The 16,113-nt window shown below is 37.7% G+C and overlaps 2 protein-coding genes and 1 long non-coding RNA gene across 5 annotated transcripts in view; 1 reads left to right on the forward strand and 2 right to left on the reverse strand.

The window, feature by feature from the left end:
• LOC141376729 (uncharacterized) overlaps positions 1 to 2,991 on the reverse strand; it is a 3,027-nt gene extending 36 nt beyond the window's left edge. Inside the window, exons 1-3 of the mRNA XM_073917941.1 lie at positions 2,735 to 2,991; positions 225 to 883; positions 1 to 142 (exon numbers count right to left, since the gene is read on the reverse strand). The exon at positions 1 to 142 is cut by the window's left edge and continues 36 nt beyond it. Coding sequence (XP_073774042.1) covers positions 1 to 142; positions 225 to 883; positions 2,735 to 2,820 — 887 coding nt within the window. The 5' untranslated portion in view covers positions 2,821 to 2,991. The remainder of the gene's footprint in view (positions 143 to 224; positions 884 to 2,734) is intronic.
• Positions 2,992 to 3,532: 541 nt separating this feature from the next.
• LOC137489910 (uncharacterized) lies at positions 3,533 to 13,739 on the reverse strand. 3 transcript variants are annotated; one of them, XR_012387730.1, is made up of 15 exons: positions 12,476 to 12,531; positions 11,439 to 11,532; positions 10,774 to 10,875; positions 10,441 to 10,551; positions 10,144 to 10,254; positions 9,847 to 9,957; positions 9,550 to 9,660; positions 9,253 to 9,363; positions 8,956 to 9,066; positions 8,659 to 8,769; positions 8,362 to 8,472; positions 8,083 to 8,175; positions 6,971 to 7,075; positions 4,876 to 5,185; positions 3,533 to 3,628 (listed from the first exon to the last, which is right to left on the reverse strand). XR_012387730.1 is itself a non-coding variant. In XM_073917942.1 (14 exons), exons 2-14 carry the CDS (start codon positions 11,502 to 11,504, stop codon positions 5,132 to 5,134), a joined length of 1,308 nt encoding a protein of 435 aa, XP_073774043.1. In that variant the 5' UTR covers positions 11,505 to 11,532; positions 13,600 to 13,739; the 3' UTR covers positions 5,049 to 5,131. The 3 variants fall into 3 exon arrangements, 2 of the variants coding, with proteins under 2 accessions (XP_073774043.1, XP_073774044.1); XM_073917942.1 differs by lacking the exons at positions 3,533 to 3,628; positions 12,476 to 12,531 and adding an exon at positions 13,600 to 13,739 and having other exon boundaries at positions 5,049 to 5,185; XM_073917943.1 differs by lacking the exons at positions 3,533 to 3,628; positions 12,476 to 12,531 and adding an exon at positions 11,629 to 11,837 and having other exon boundaries at positions 5,049 to 5,185.
• Positions 13,636 to 15,274, forward strand: LOC141376730 (uncharacterized). Its single transcript, XR_012387731.1, has 3 exons — positions 13,636 to 13,769; positions 13,905 to 14,891; positions 15,027 to 15,274. It is a non-coding gene; the product is annotated as an uncharacterized lncRNA (long non-coding RNA).
• Positions 15,275 to 16,113: the final 839 nt, after the last annotated feature.

The following is a 16,113-nucleotide window of genomic DNA, read 5'->3' on the forward strand; positions in this document are numbered from 1 at the left end:
TTAATATATGTTTTGATTTTTTCCACTATGTATTCCTCAAAACTGTGTTTTATTCCAGGAGGTTTCCAGCTCTTTTGCCACACGCCTTTTCGAATACCCTGTTGGATTATTCTCATCGCATTCATTTTGATGTTGGTCCTATCTGAAAGAGATATGAGGTGTTTTATTTTCAGTATCATGCAATCTGACCTCTTTTGATAATCTTACACATAGGGCTTACTCACCTTTAATGTTCAGCTCCGTCGCCATTAAGGAAAAAAAGGCCTGTTGCCTTTCATCTAATTTTTCCCTGCAGTTTTTTTTTTGTGGCCAGAATTTCTTAAGGAGATCGTCCAGCTCCTCCTCATCCTTCTTAGTTTGGGCATCTGCTGGCTCCACGACTACAACGTCGCTGTTCTCGCTCTCTTCAGTGGCGCTTTCGTCGCTGGCACTGCTGTCGCTGGCACTGCTGTCGCTGTCACTGCTGTCTTCGTTGGCGTCATAGTCGATGGATCTTTCGGTGCTGTCGTCGGGTCTATCATCGGCGGGTCTTTTATTTTCTCTGTCGCTGTCGCCGTTGGCGCTTCCAGTATATCTTTTGTAGGCACTGTTGTCCTTGGTGCTGTTGTTGGGTCTGTCGGTTGCCTCTGTCGCTAGCTTGAGTTGCTCCAAGTCCCTCCCCTGGTCTTTGATAGTATATTTGAGGACAGACAGCTCTCTCTGGACAGCGGGTAGGTCTTTTGTCAAGGCCTCAGTTGCTTCTCTGAGGGTTTTTTGCGATTGACGTAACTCGTCAATTTGGCACACAAGAAATGTTTCAATCCTATTCATGATAACGTTGATCTCTTGCGTGGCAATGAGGTCAAAGTCACTTTGACTTGAGCTGGTCATCTTTTTTATGGTGCTGTTTGGGTCAAGCAAAACACAGAAGAGGTGAGAAATGTTTTTTTTTTTTTATTGTACAGTCATACTGTTGCATTGTTTTGTTGTTGTATTTTCTGTCATTTCATCAACTGTGTGTGTGTGTGTGTGTGTGTGTGTGTGTGTGTGTGTGTGACATGCATTAAATTTTTAACAAAACTTAAATGTCTGACACTGAAAAATTATTTTAAAATAAACAATGTACAAGTGTCGAGGCCCTTTTTTTTCCCCTTTTTTGGCTAAGATGAAGGGGGGTCTATATATATATATATATATATAAATGAGCAATTCCAGTTTTAAGGATGTGCCATTTGCACATATATTGAAACATCTCTTTATATATATTTTTTCAGGATGAAAATAGCCACAGAGTTGTGGGAGCAGAAAACTATCAATTGGGAAACATTTTTTACATTTAAAATAAAAAAATAAATAAAAATGTGTTATGGATGTGACAAAACAGTCTGCAAGTTTACAGTATACAAGATACTTTGTAGAAATCCTCCAAATTAAACTGCATGACCCAACATAAACGGTGCTAATCGAAAAGATAAGTGTTGGACCACTGTAGTTCAAAGATGACTGATTGATCTGATTTTACGCGTCTGTATTTATGCGGAAAAACCATCTTTATGGATGTGATCTCTCTCTCTGATATGGATGTGACAGATTGCCACTTGTGTGACTATGCTAAATCAAGTATAATAGTTTGAATACACAGATAGATACATTTTTGAGAAGTTTTAAAGCATTGTAAAACTTTTTTTAATGGCAAGTTGACATTTGCAAACAATTGCTCATGTATACCTTTTTTTTTTAAGCAAAGAAAAGTCTTTTGAGGTCTAACCATAAAGGACATCCATGCAACGATCAAAGGGTGTGTGACCGTCACTTTACTGCGGTTGCAAAAATACCAGCGTAATCCCTATACACTGGTCAGGGTTAGGCCCCTGGGCACAATGTCTTGTAGGCCCCCTATACAGTATACCATAGTTGAATTAAAAAAATAAGATTAATATAATATTTGTTTATATAAAAAAAATATATATTATATATATTATATTATATATATAAAAAAATATATTAAAAAAATCTATCTGTAATGTATTGCCCCCATTTTTTTAAATAAATAATATACAGTACATTTATTTCTAGTCTACAAATATTTAAAATTTTTAAGCATTTAAAGCACACTTTGAAAAAAAAATAAATAAATATATATATATATATATATATATATATATATATATATATATATATATATATATACTAATACAACTAGGGGAAATTAATGGATTTTAATATGCTTGTTCAAGTTCACTGGAGCACTACTAACATTTATTTTTAAGGGTATTTATAATGTATGAATTCTACAAACTTATAATGCAGATGATTTGAATAAACATCTCTCCAATCCAGTTCGAGGAATATGAATCCTCCATAATATACACACTTATTAATGATTCCTACTTCTCTCACTCGTTATGTGGAGCATACAAAGTGCGGACGGACGCCTGGGCCCATTGCTTAATCCGGCCCTCATTGTTTAAAGTACCAATTAGTCATTCGGTGGTCATTTCACCGAAGCACGATGATTCAGCAAACGTTTTATTGACAGTACGTCGAAAGATGTTGCGAAAATTGTCGAATGTTCACTGTAACAGTAAAAGAACTATTTAAATAACAGTAGTCTGTGTTACCGTGATCCACCGAAGATAAAACTTTGACGTCGAATAAAAGTATGATTGACAGCACGTCGAAAGATGTTGCGAAAATTGTGGAATGTTTACTGTAACAGTAAAAGAAATGTTTAAATAACAGTAGTCTTTGTTACCTTGATCCGCCGATGATAAAGTTGTTCGTCGAATAGCAGAATGATTGACAGCACGACGTCAGAGGCAAAAGAGGCGTGGCTTTCATTTTATGATAAGAATTGGTTTATTAACTAGTAATGGCATTTTTTTACCCGATCATTTAACTCCTCTAAGCAAAAAGCAAGTGCATTTAACTTACGACTGAAGGAGAAGACTGAGCAGAGTTGATCCATTGTATAGATCAAGACCGTTATTGATCATTTATTTTATAAACTGCACCACAATGAAACGGCAAGTGACATTAAAGTTGGGTGATAAAAAGACATTTCCTGCCCTCTAGTGGACAACGTTTGAAACGTTCAGACCCAACCGCCAGACTGCTTTTACTCATTCTAATAATTTTAATTGTACATCTATACTCACACATATACATACATATATATATGTATGTATACATATATATATATATGTGTTTGTATGTATATATACACATATATACACATACACACACACAAATATATACATATATATATATACATACATAATGTATGTATATATATATGTATATATTTGTGTGTGTGTGTATGTATGTATATATATATACATATACACACACGTGTATACACACACACATATATATATATATGCATACACACACATTTTTTTATGTTGTTTTAAAACTTGAGCATCTTGGCTTTCCATCAAGCATTAAAAAAAAAAAAATATATATATATATATATATATATATATATTCTGAGATGCGCATAACAATTAATGGAGACATTTTCCAGAATGTAAAAACTCAATACAACACAGAATTGTCTTAAACGTTTATTTCAACGTAACATTTGTTTTTGCATGCAGAATAAGATTTTAACAAAGTTTAAACAGACCAATACTATCCAGCTACAGGCCTGCAGAACCACACACTTTTCAGGCACACACGATCTAGGCAAACCATATATGGCTACGACGGATGTTAATGCTTGGACATTATCTACTTCTATATATATATATATAAATTTTATCTCTCTCTCATTATATATATATATATATATATATATTTATATATAATCTATATCTATAAAGATATCTATATATATATAAAATATTATATATATATATATAATACATAATTATAACTATATTATATATTGTTTACATGATGAACTATAGTAATTAATTTTAATGTGACACATTATTGTTTGTTTTTATAGTTTACAACAAAGCAATTTTAACCAAGCATGATAGATCCTGAATTAGTTTACTACACTTAATCAGTTAAGATAATCAATGTATATCAATTAATATTAGATCAATTAACATTATATATATATATATAAATATACATAAAGATCTATATATATATAGAGACATAATCAGTTAAGATATTCAAATTATAACTATATTATATATTGTTTACATGATGAACTATAGTAATTAATTTATAATGTGACACATTATTGTTTGTTTTTATAGTTTACAACAAAGCAATTTTAACCAAGCATGATAGATCCTGAATTAGTTTATTACACTTAATCAGTTAAGATAATCAATGTATATCAATTAATATTAGATCAATTAACATTACATATATATATATATATATAATATATAAATATATATAAAGATCTATATATATACATAATCAGTTAAGATATTCAAATTATAACTATATTATATATTGTTTACATGATGAACTATAGTAATTAATTTTAATGTGACACATTATTGTTTGTTTTTTATAGGTTTACAACAAAGCAATTTTAACCAAGCATGATAGATCCTGAATTAGTTTATTACACTTAATCAGTTAAGATAATCAATTTATATCAATTAATATTAGATTTATATATATATATATATATATATATATAAAATATATAAATAGATATAAATATATTATATATATAATATATAAAAAGATCTATATATAAATAGAGAGAGAGACATAATCAGTTAAGATATTCAAATTATAACTATATTATATATTGTTTACATGATTAACTATAGTAATTAATTTTAATGTGACACAATATTAGTTTGTTTTTTATAGTTTACAACAAAGCAATTTTAACCAAGCGATAATGCTCCCAATGACTTAGTTACCACACATAGTTTGCCTAGATAGTGTGCCTGAAACATGTGTGGTTCTGCTGGCCTGCAGCTGGATATTTCTCACTATGGCAAGCTGTTTTGGCATTTAATCTAGAACCCGTACTAGTATCTATTTTCATGTTACTAGTACTTAACCCTTGTACCTAAAAATTAAGCACAAGTAACATGAAAATAGACACGTGTACAGGTTATCGATTCAATGCCAAAACAGCTTGCCATGCACACGTTGTCGTCTTTGACGGAAAGAGGAAAGGAGAGAAAAAAAGAAGAAGAAGAAAATAAATAAAAAGGAGAGTCCATCAGGATTTCCACCATCGCCTGAATTTTTTCCCGGGAACACTACTGCCGGGGTCCTGAAAAAGATAAAAATGCAATTAGAGAAAAAGTGACTCAAAAACTAAACAAAAGTAATTAATACATGGTCTTCAGTTTTACTCATTGTTTCACAGTTGTACACACATTGTTTGCAAAAGTTTATTTCATGGCTGATAATCGGTCATGTTTACATGCACGTCACCCAGTAATAATAATAAAAAAATAATAAAATCCTTGCAATTAGTCTCCATGTATTACAGCAACACGTCTACAATTTGTAGTTGATAGCCGAGAGCCGATATGTGTGATCTGCGTGCACACGCACGCATCAGAGTCAGATTTGTCCCCGGGGTCAGATTTTAATACAACACCCGAGCACAGTTGACCTAATGAAAAACACAGTGCACAACATAAAGACAGTATGTGGCGGAGGGTTGAGAGCACCTATGCTGGATTTAGTGACTGGCGCAGGTCTCCCCTGCTGCTGTTTGCGTGATGCTACAGGACGAACAACCCAACGAGTTGTGTAGCACGCTTGCATGGCAACTATTATGCTTACGCCTGTTTCACACCGCAAGCGTCAGCGGCGCGTGTGTTTTCGGCGTCCATGTTAACAGATTACAGCTTTCGTACCGCACGCAACAGCAGCGCGTGAGCGTCGCCGAAGCAGCAGTGCAGCGATAGTTTCGGCGCTGGGTCTATTTTTGACGCGCTGCTCACGCTCAATTAAAGTGACAGTGCATTGAGAATGACCAAAACACATTGAATGACAGTAAAAAGTACCAATTTTACACAATAAATGCGTTAATAATGTCAAATGGTTTATATATAGTCATTCAAATAAACTTAAAACGATTAAAAACGCCAACAAACATTTATTTAGGCCCGAACTACAAAACCAAATGTAAAACACTTTTAGTAGCAGTTTTGCTTAAGTTGCACACTAGTGCGGTAGGAGAGGGGAAATAGAATATTTACGGCATTTGTAGTCCATAGCGAAGTGTATTGTGGGTAGTGTTGTTCGACACGCATGCTGGATGATGTGAGCTCGCTGTGTTCTGTGCAGCTGAGCAGATTAAGGAAGTTTTAATCGGCTTTGTTTTATGTTCACTCGAGTTATTCCTACCGGGAGCTGTTTGCACTGTGAATCTGACAACACGAAAATAAGTAAAAGAATGGCATGCATTGGTTACTTTCGTCCGTCTCATCCTCTGCACGAGCATGAATTAACGAGCTGTTATTCTGCCGCTGGACATTACTGAAGCGGAGAAAGCAACACTAGTTTGATCATGTATAAATATCATTATAACTATGTTGCATAAATATGATTATAACTAGGTCTACAGCAAACTGATAATCAAATAACATGATATCACAGGCGATTGTCTTCTGACTGTAGACACTTCTCATATAAGTTAGCTTGAGAAGCAAACAGTACTATTTGATCTATAAAATTTGTAAAATAAACATTTGCAGGTTAAAGACACAGCATAGGAGGGGCCTTGGTGCAGATGAAAAGTTTAAAAAGTGTATTTGTATATAGAGAGACATGGGTAACTAGATAGAATAGACAGATAGGTTGATCTCTGCAGCAGCTGCCGAAGAGCTGTGCGCTGCAAACGCAGCTGGTGTGAAAGGCAAACGCCTGCGTGCTGCTACTGCTCGACATGCGCGCTGCGCACGCTCTGCTCACGCGCCGCTGACGCTTGCGGTGTGAAACAGGCGTTACACATGTAATATTTTTTTCTTGAGGCGATTTAAACCGAAAAACGCAATGGCACTATCAAACATGGACGGAGTGCAGACTTTGCAGCTCACTTTACCTTTTCACTACTGACATCCTGGCCAGAACGGTTACAGTCATCCTCACTCATCTCGTGACCCGTGTTAGACTCCTCTGTACCACGTTCAAGGATTTCCATCGTAAGCTACGAATAAAAGGCACAAGTTAAATATTTTGACCAGAAGTGACATGAACAACAACATCCTAAAACTATAAAGGTCTGTCTAAAGTGAAAGTTTCAGTGTCCAAACTAAAGAAACGACGCCACTTTCAATTTGCAACACATTGAGGGCCCTATCATACACCGGGCGCAATGTGAAGCGCAAGGCACGACGCAATTGTTGTTTGCTAGTTTACGCTCGGCGCAGGAGTCGCTTTGACGATTTGCGCCACGCTCTTTAAATAGCAAATGCATTTGCGCTCGTATGTGCGCCCGCCCATAGGCGTTCTGGCCTAAAAAGGGAGGCGTATTAAAGCGCATTGCTATTTTGAGAAACTATAATAGAGTTTTCAATAGACCAGAACAATGGACTATCAATAGACAAATCAATATTCAATAGACTAGCCTACATCAATATAAAAACCACTGACTTCATCCCTTCTTCATCTCGGGAGGCTTTTTCAGTTCATTCATAACAATTTGCTTTTGTATAATGTTATGATTATTAGCAGTATTATTTATTATATGCCTATTTATATTTGTTTTATTAATAACAAGCTAGCATGTGTATTAGGATATATCTCAAGTTTTTTTGACCACACGTTGTATTTATTGTTCGTTTGCTGGAAATTAGAACCGAATTTAGAAATAGATTTGAAACAAATCTTTGCGCTTAACAAACACAATGAATTATTTATAGGGTAATTGATGTCTGTGTGTACAAGGTTATCCTATCCACGAGAGCAAAAGTAAAATTTGTTCATTTATCTCTCATTCTCGCGCTGAAGATGCTGTTTAACTGTTTTTCTTTGCTAGTGAAATGCTCAGTTTTTCCCACTTACTCTTACTTTACGTCATGTAAATAGCAAATGCGCCATGGCGCGACACAACTGACTCTTAAAGGGAATGAGGTGAGACTGATCTGAACTCTGAACACACCTATAAAAGATGTGGGTTTCATTAAATGTGCTAAATTATTCAAAGAAACTTACGATCACACTTTCAGTTCTTATCAGCTCAGGAACGCAAGGGTCTCTTTCTGGAGTGGGTTCTCTCGTCACGGTGACGTCGCTGTCATCGGAAGACTGAAAAACATGGAAAAGAGCACACATGCGTCACCACACCTGAGCAATGATTGTTTGTGCAGAAACAAAAACGAGGATGCTTGAAAAGTCGCCGGTTCATTCCGCTGTGGAGACCCCGGATTAATAAAGGGACTGAGCCGAACAGAAAATGAACAAACATATTTAAAAATAAATAAATAAACTCACCGTCTCTCTCTCTCTTTCAGCCGCTGTCTGTTTTGTCACGATTGTATATGGCTGTGGCATGTTTTCATCTCTTCTCTCTGTGACCTCACCAGGATGCCTTGGCGGGCCGTCCTGAAAAACATGGAAAAGAGCACACATGCGTCACCACACCTGAGCAATGATTGTTTGTGCAGAAACAAAAACGAGGATGCTTGAAAAGTCGCCGGTTCATTCCGCTGTGGAGACCCCGGATTAATAAAGGGACTGAGCCGAACAGAAAATGAACAAACATATTTAAAAATAAATAAATAAACTCACCGTCTCTCTCTCTCTTTCAGCCGCTGTCTGTTTTGTCACGATTGTATATGGCTGTGGCATGTTTTCATCTCTTCTCTCTGTGACCTCACCAGGATGCCTTGGCGGGCCGTCCTGAAAAACATGGAAAAGAGCACACATGCGTCACCACACCTGAGCAATGATTGTTTGTGCAGAAACAAAAACGAGGATGCTTGAAAAGTCGCCGGTTCATTCCGCTGTGGCGACCCCGGATTAATAAAGGGACTGAGCCGAACAGAAAATGAACAAACATATTTAAAAATAAATAAATAAACTCACCGTCTCTCTCTCTCTTTCAGCCGCTGTCTGTTTTGTCACGATTGTATATGGCTGTGGCATGTTTTCATCTCTTCTCTCTGTGACCTCACCAGGATGCCTTGGCGGGCCGTCCTGAAAAACATGGAAAAGAGCACACATGCGTCACCACACCTGAGCAATGATTGTTTGTGCAGAAAAAAAAACCAGGATGCTTGAAAAGTCGCCGGTTCATTCCGCTGTGGCGACCCCGGATTAATAAAGGGACTGAGCCGAACAGAAAATGAACAAACATATTTAAAAATAAATAAATAAACTCACCGTCTCTCTCTCTCTTTCAGCCGCTGTCTGTTTTGTCACGATTGTATATGGCTGTGGCATGTTTTCATCTCTTCTCTCTGTGACCTCACCAGGATGCCTTGGCGGGCCGTCCTGAAAAACATGGAAAAGAGCACACATGCGTCACCACACCTGAGCAATGATTGTTTGTGCAGAAAAAAAAACCAGGATGCTTGAAAAGTCGCCGGTTCATTCCGCTGTGGCGACCCCGGATTAATAAAGGGACTGAGCCGAACAGAAAATGAACAAACATATTTAAAAATAAATAAATAAACTCACCGTCTCTCTCTCTCTTTCAGCCGCTGTCTGTTTTGTCACGATTGTATATGGCTGTGGCATGTTTTCATCTCTTCTCTCTGTGACCTCACCAGGATGCCTTGGCGGGCCGTCCTGAAAAACATGGAAAAGAGCACACATGCGTCACCACACCTGAGCAATGATTGTTTGTGCAGAAACAAAAACCAGGATGCTTGAAAAGTCGCCGGTTCATTCCGCTGTGGCGACCCCGGATTAATAAAGGGACTGAGCCGAACAGAAAATGAACAAACATATTTAAAAATAAATAAATAAACTCACCGTCTCTCTCTCTCTTTCAGCCGCTGTCTGTTTTGTCACGATTGTATATGGCTGTGGCATGTTTTCATCTCTTCTCTCTGTGACCTCACCAGGATGCCTTGGCGGGCCGTCCTGAAAAACATGGAAAAGAGCACACATGCGTCACCACACCTGAGCAATGATTGTTTGTGCAGAAACAAAAACCAGGATGCTTGAAAAGTCGCCGGTTCATTCCGCTGTGGCGACCCCGGATTAATAAAGGGACTGAGCCGAACAGAAAATGAACAAACATATTTAAAAATAAATAAATAAACTCACCGTCTCTCTCTCTCTTTCAGCCGCTGTCTGTTTTGTCACGATTGTATATGGCTGTGGCATGTTTTCATCTCTTCTCTCTGTGACCTCACCAGGATGCCTTGGCGGGCCGTCCTGAAAAACATGGAAAAGAGCACACATGCGTCACCACACCTGAGCAATGATTGTTTGTGCAGAAACAAAAACCAGGATGCTTGAAAAGTCGCCGGTTCATTCCGCTGTGGCGACCCCGGATTAATAAAGGGACTGAGCCGAACAGAAAATGAACAAACATATTTAAAAATAAATAAATAAACTCACTGTCTCTCTCTCTCTTTCAGCCGCTGTCTGTTTTGTCACGATTGTATATGGCTGTGGCATGTTTTCATCTCTTCTCTCTGTGACCTCACCAGGATGCCTTGGCGGGCCGTCCTGAAAAACATGGAAAAGAGCACACATGCGTCACCACACCTGAGCAATGATTGTTTGTGCAGAAACAAAAACGAGGATGCTTGAAAAGTCGCCGGTTCATTCCGCTGTGGAGACCCCGGATTAATAAAGGGACTGAGCCGAAAAGAAAATGAACGAATCAAGATATTTGTAAAAAAAAAAAAAAAAAAAAAAAAAAAAAGAAAAAGAAAAAAATAAACGTACACTTGGTCCGCTTCTTTGGATCTCCGGCACATTTTCATCTTGCAAATGGGGGGGGGCGTGTGGCATCTCTTTAGCTCTGTTGTGATCGGGAGACTTTCCTTTCTGAAAAATATTGAGATGAACACACGCATCTTCACATTTGAGCAATTAATGTTTGTACAGGAACAAAAACTGGGATATTCTGAAGTATGTACTTCCGCATAAATGTACCTTCCCCCACACATTTACACTACATTCAAGGTGTTCTGGTACACTAGACCCAGGTCTAATGAAAGTCTTGAAAGCGTAGGTCCAGTGTTCCCACACTCTGTCCTCGTCCTTTCTCGTGCTCTGTTTTCTTCCCCTCCCCCACGCTCCCGCACAAAGTTGCAACATTGTTGCAAATTCAACGATTAACACCGTCTGCTCTTACATTCCCGCACATTTTACCCTATCTCTTGCGGGAACCAAGCTTTTTTTTTTTCTCATACCCTGTCCCATCTGCCAATTAAGGGTATACAGTACTGTAAATAGGTAAAAAGGCTTTGCCAGTCTAATATGTGCTGGAAAAGTTGGCGGTTCATTCCGCAGTGGCGACCCCGGATTATTAAAGAGACTGAGCCGAAAAGGAAACGAACGAATCAAGATATGTGTAAAAAAATAAAAAAAAAATAAAAAAAACTTACACTTAACCTGCTTCTTTTCAGCTCCGGCACATTTTCGTCTTGCAAATGGGTGGGGGTGTGTGGCATCTCTAGCACTAGTGTGATCTGGAGCCTTCTGAAAAATATTGAAAAGAACACACGCATTAGAGCAATCAATGTTTGCACAAAAACAAAGATATTTTGAAGTAGGTTGAAAATCTGTTTTCCCCACGTTCGTGTGGGTTTCCTTCGTTTTCCCCCACAGTCCTAACACAAGTGGCACAGGTGAATTGGGTAGACTGAAATTGTCTGTTGTGAATGAGCGTGTATGGATGTTTGCCAGGGATGGGTTGCAGCGGGAAGGGCATGCGCTGCGTAAAGCATGTGCTGGATAAGTGGCGGTTCATTCCGCTGTGGCGACCCGGGGACTTAATAAAGGGACTGAGCCGAAAAGAAAATGAATGATGGAATTAAAATATTCGAACAAACTTACAGTCAAATCCCCCTGTCACAACCTCTGACCTCAGGCACACGTAGGTGTGCTTGTGGGATAGATTTAGAAAAATACACGCATCTTCACATTTGAGCAATGACTTAAGTTAACTTGTTTCATGCATTATTTTTCAAAATACCTATTTTGCGTGGATCAAAGTAAACACCTTTTTTGGCTGCACGTGTAGTTTAACAAGAACGTTTGAAACATCCTGCTTAAAAATATGCAGCGTGGAAATGACATTAATTCGGACATTATTTTGAAAAGTTTATAGGAAAGGCTGTACGTGAATATACGCAAATGCAGTTAACGTGGACTTTGGCAACTCCAGGTCTGCACTAAAAGTCAAGAATCTAACGTTTACGTTAAAGCCCGAATTAATATACGATCACAAACATTAGCGTCACTTTGATACATCAAGCTAACTTACACATTTTAAGCACGGCAGCTTCGAGATTCATTATGAAAAGCGCTGGAGGCATCAAACAACGCGACGATCAGGTTACAATATGGACGCAAACAATAAACAAGTCACCCAAACATTCGAATATATCGAAGTGTTGATACAACAAATCATAAAATTTACCTTTATCCTTGCAGCAATGTGTCGCGTGCGGTGTCGCTGGTGTGTGGTTTGTGTGTGAGGGTCACTCGGGTCTTAACGGATGCTGTTCTTTTTGGCGCTTTTTTTGAAATGTGCGGGTATAGGCCCTGATTGGCTAATCGTGTTTTATTTATTTTATTATTTTTTGAACACGCTTAACTGCACTCCCAGCAGTTTTTATTTTATATACATGTATATAATATCTGTATATATAATTTTATACATTTATATACATTATTAAAATTCGAATAATTAATATGACTGAATAGTACACCTGTTCGGTGAAAATCTGATGATTCATTATTAATGATGATTGTCATTAATAATAATAATAATAATAATAATTATTATTATTATAAGGCAAGCATTTTCTGACAAATAATAAAATTGAAAGGACCATTTTGAGAGCCATTATTGCAAGATTGACATCAACATCTGAAACAAGTATAAAAAAATAAAAATAAAAAAATGGCATCAATAATAATAATCATTGTCATTTTTGTTTCAGTTATTTCTGGTTAGCTTAAAATCCCAACACAGTATGAAAAATCCTCGTAAAAAGGTCTAAAATTTTGTGTAAATGCAAGTTTGAGACCAATGCTACATACTTGTGTATATTTTACACACACACACACACACACACACACACACACACACACACACACACACACACAATTAAATAAAATGTATGAGCTCATATAGGTCTTAAAACTTAATTGGCTGCCCTGCACATATTTACTCTAATACCAATTAAAAACACACCTGATTCAACTTACAGAGGTGCTTAAGAATATTTTAAAGCAGCTGTGCGTTGCAGCAGAACTGTGCGGAGCTGTGACCCTTCATACATGGATTTAGAAACCATCGAGCTATACACATGTATGTATTTGTGCATTTTAAAAGAACAGTCAAAAGTTTGAAGATGATTGTAAAAGTTTATTAAGTTGCATAATCTTAATGGTGCAGTTGTGTCACTTCGAACTGTCACACGAGAAGAAGAGAAACGCAGACAAAACAGCTCTACCTTCTGGTAATTTCTCCTTCCAGCCCACGACACCAAATAAAAAAAAATAAATAAATAAAAAAAAAGTCAATTTCTTTCTCACCAATAACTTTCTGTGCATTTTTCTTGAGGTAACTCCTGCTGCTGCGCTTTTCTTTGATGTACAACTACATTTTTGGTTTGCGGTAGCCTTTTGACGACTCTGCAACTCCTTCCGCCTTCACTATGGACGCGTCACTCTCCAGCTTGCGTGCATCCTGATGGAATTAACAGGTATTTGTTTTAGTGTGATGCAATTTAACACCAGACCGTGTAAATGTGTTCAGTTCTCACCAGTCTCAATCAGGTTGTCCATCACGAAAGTTAAACACCTGCCGTCTTGCTGTTCCTTCCTGTTTTCCTTTCCAGGCTGTCCCTCAGTTCCTGCAGCTGTCGGCCTTGGTCGGCAACGAGCGTTTTAAGAGTCCACCTTTGCCTTCAAACCAGCCAAGTCTCCTGGTGTCCTGCTGTAAACTGGATATGTGCTCGATGGTGAAGTTTTCTAGGGACTTGAGTTTGTCTTGAACCGATTCCTCCGAGGACAGGTCCAGCTCTTCGTCAGAGTCCATCTTGTCATGGAAAAAACGCAACACAGACCGTTTTAATTGAGAGAAGTTTTGATGCCGTTTCTGACCAGAGAGACAAGCAAGAAAGAGAGCATAGCCAAGCTATCTAGCATAGCCATAGCCAATCTGATACAGCTGATGCAAATAATCAAAGTGTCACACATTTTCAATTATTTGGATCAGCAGTGTTTTAATTGAGGTTGGAGGAAAAGTCTAATTGACTTGAGTCATAATAAAATAATAATAATAATAATAATAATAATTTTTTTTTTTACTTGCATGGGCTTGTGGCCTTTCATTCAGCTGCTCCCTGGTACTTGTGTATTTGTGGGCCAAAATAGCTGCAGGAGGTCGTCCAGGCCTTCTTCACTCTCTCTCTCTCTTTTGGCATCTGGCATAGACAAAGCAGGTGCCTGCGAGGCCATGTCGTCACTGTCGTTGTCGCTGTCATCGTTGGCGCTTTCATCGTCGGTGCTGTCGTTGGGTCTGTTCTTGTCGGTTGCCTCTGTCGCTAGCTTGCCCTTAAGTTCCTCCATTTGCCTGCCCTAGTCTGGGATGGTGGATTTGAGGGCAGACAGCTCACTCTGCACAGCGGGTAGATCTCTTTCTGTCAAGGTCTCCGTTGCTTCTCTGAAGGTTCTATGCGATTTCCCGTAACTCGTCTACTTGGCACACTAAAAATGTTTCAATTCGATTCATGCTGATGTTGAACTCTTGCTTGGCAACAAGGTCAAGGTCACTTCCACTTGAGCAGCTCATCTTGTTTGGGGTCATGCGAAACACAGAAGAGGTGAGAATTAAGTTGTTGCATTAAAAAAACATACGTGTGTGTGTGTGTGTGAGAGAGGGAGAGAATGGCATGCATTTATACTTGTGCTACGTCCTGTTTTTTTTTTTTTGGTTTCCTAATTTCTTTTGTTTGCAGATTGCTGCCACCTGATTCCAATCTGCGCAGCTAATTGTTCTGAGCTGTATAGACATCATGGCCTTGTGGCTTTATCTGAGTTATTGGACTTTGTTTTTTTGTTTTGTTTGGACCCCCACATCCTGATTTATTATTTTTGTTTTCCATTATGTTCTTTAAAGTTTAAGATGCATATTTTCTTCTGATAACAAAATAAACCAATGCTCGCCTCCATGGCGATCGGAAAGATGACTAAGAATGTGTTTGTCTCATAATTCTGGGTATGCTTGACCCTATCAAAGGGTTTGTGTGTGTGTGTGCGCACGTCACTTAAAACGTCACAAAACACCAGCGAGTTCACTATAAACTGGTGCAGTGCAAATTAGTCATTCTGTGGTCATTCATTTCACTTAAGCACGGTAAAAGAGCAATCAACCTACTCCGTTACACTTATCCTCTTTGACAAGTGTAAACAAAAGAGACCATTTAGCAATTATTTGACTGACAGCACGCAGTCTTGACATTTTAACCCTAACCATATCAGTAACATTATTATCGGTAACTACAATAATTCTCCAACCTTTGTTAATGACTTGAGAACTTTTTGATGTTTATTTATTTATATGTGACATTTACATAATTGGTAGCATCTAAAATTAAAAGCTTTACTCATGCCTTTAAGTTGTACATCAGTATACGAAATACATAATTTAAAATAGGTTTAACGTTATGTCATTATAACGTTCTTTTAAATTGCATGCATTTAAACAAAATTTCACTACATTTACGTGTGTGTGTGTGTGTGTGTGTATATATGTGTATGTGTATATATATATATATATATATATATATATATATATATATATATATATATATATATATATACACACACACATATATATATATAATGTTGTTATTATTTTAATCAGGCGCTACAAACTATACTTACAACTCCAGTGAACCAATAGTATCCTAGGCGGAACCAATGGTCCGGGGGAGAGGGTGGGGGGGGGACCCGATTTCTCATGACACCTGTGTACAACGGAAAATGTTGCAATAACACTAGCATGTTCCCCATATCAGCTGCGTTCAGTAAAACGCACGGTGG

This window comes from Danio rerio, chromosome 12, assembly GCF_049306965.1.
Source record: "Danio rerio strain Tuebingen ecotype United States chromosome 12, GRCz12tu, whole genome shotgun sequence".
Lineage (NCBI taxonomy): Eukaryota > Metazoa > Chordata > Actinopteri > Cypriniformes > Danionidae > Danio > Danio rerio.

Excerpts from the sequence above, each read along its gene's own strand:
- LOC137489910 (XM_073917942.1), bottom strand. The coding sequence starts at position 11,504 with ATGCCACACACCCCCACCCATTTGCAAGACGAAAATGTGCCGGAGCTG. Across the intron at positions 9,958-10,143 it reads CTGAAAGAGAGAGAGAGACG|GACGGCCCGCCAAGGCATCC; the intron begins GTGAGTTTATTT and ends CATGTTTTTCAG. Across the intron at positions 5,186-6,970 it reads AGGATGTCAGTAGTGAAAAG|GACCCCGGCAGTAGTGTTCC; the intron begins GTAAAGTGAGCT and ends TATCTTTTTCAG.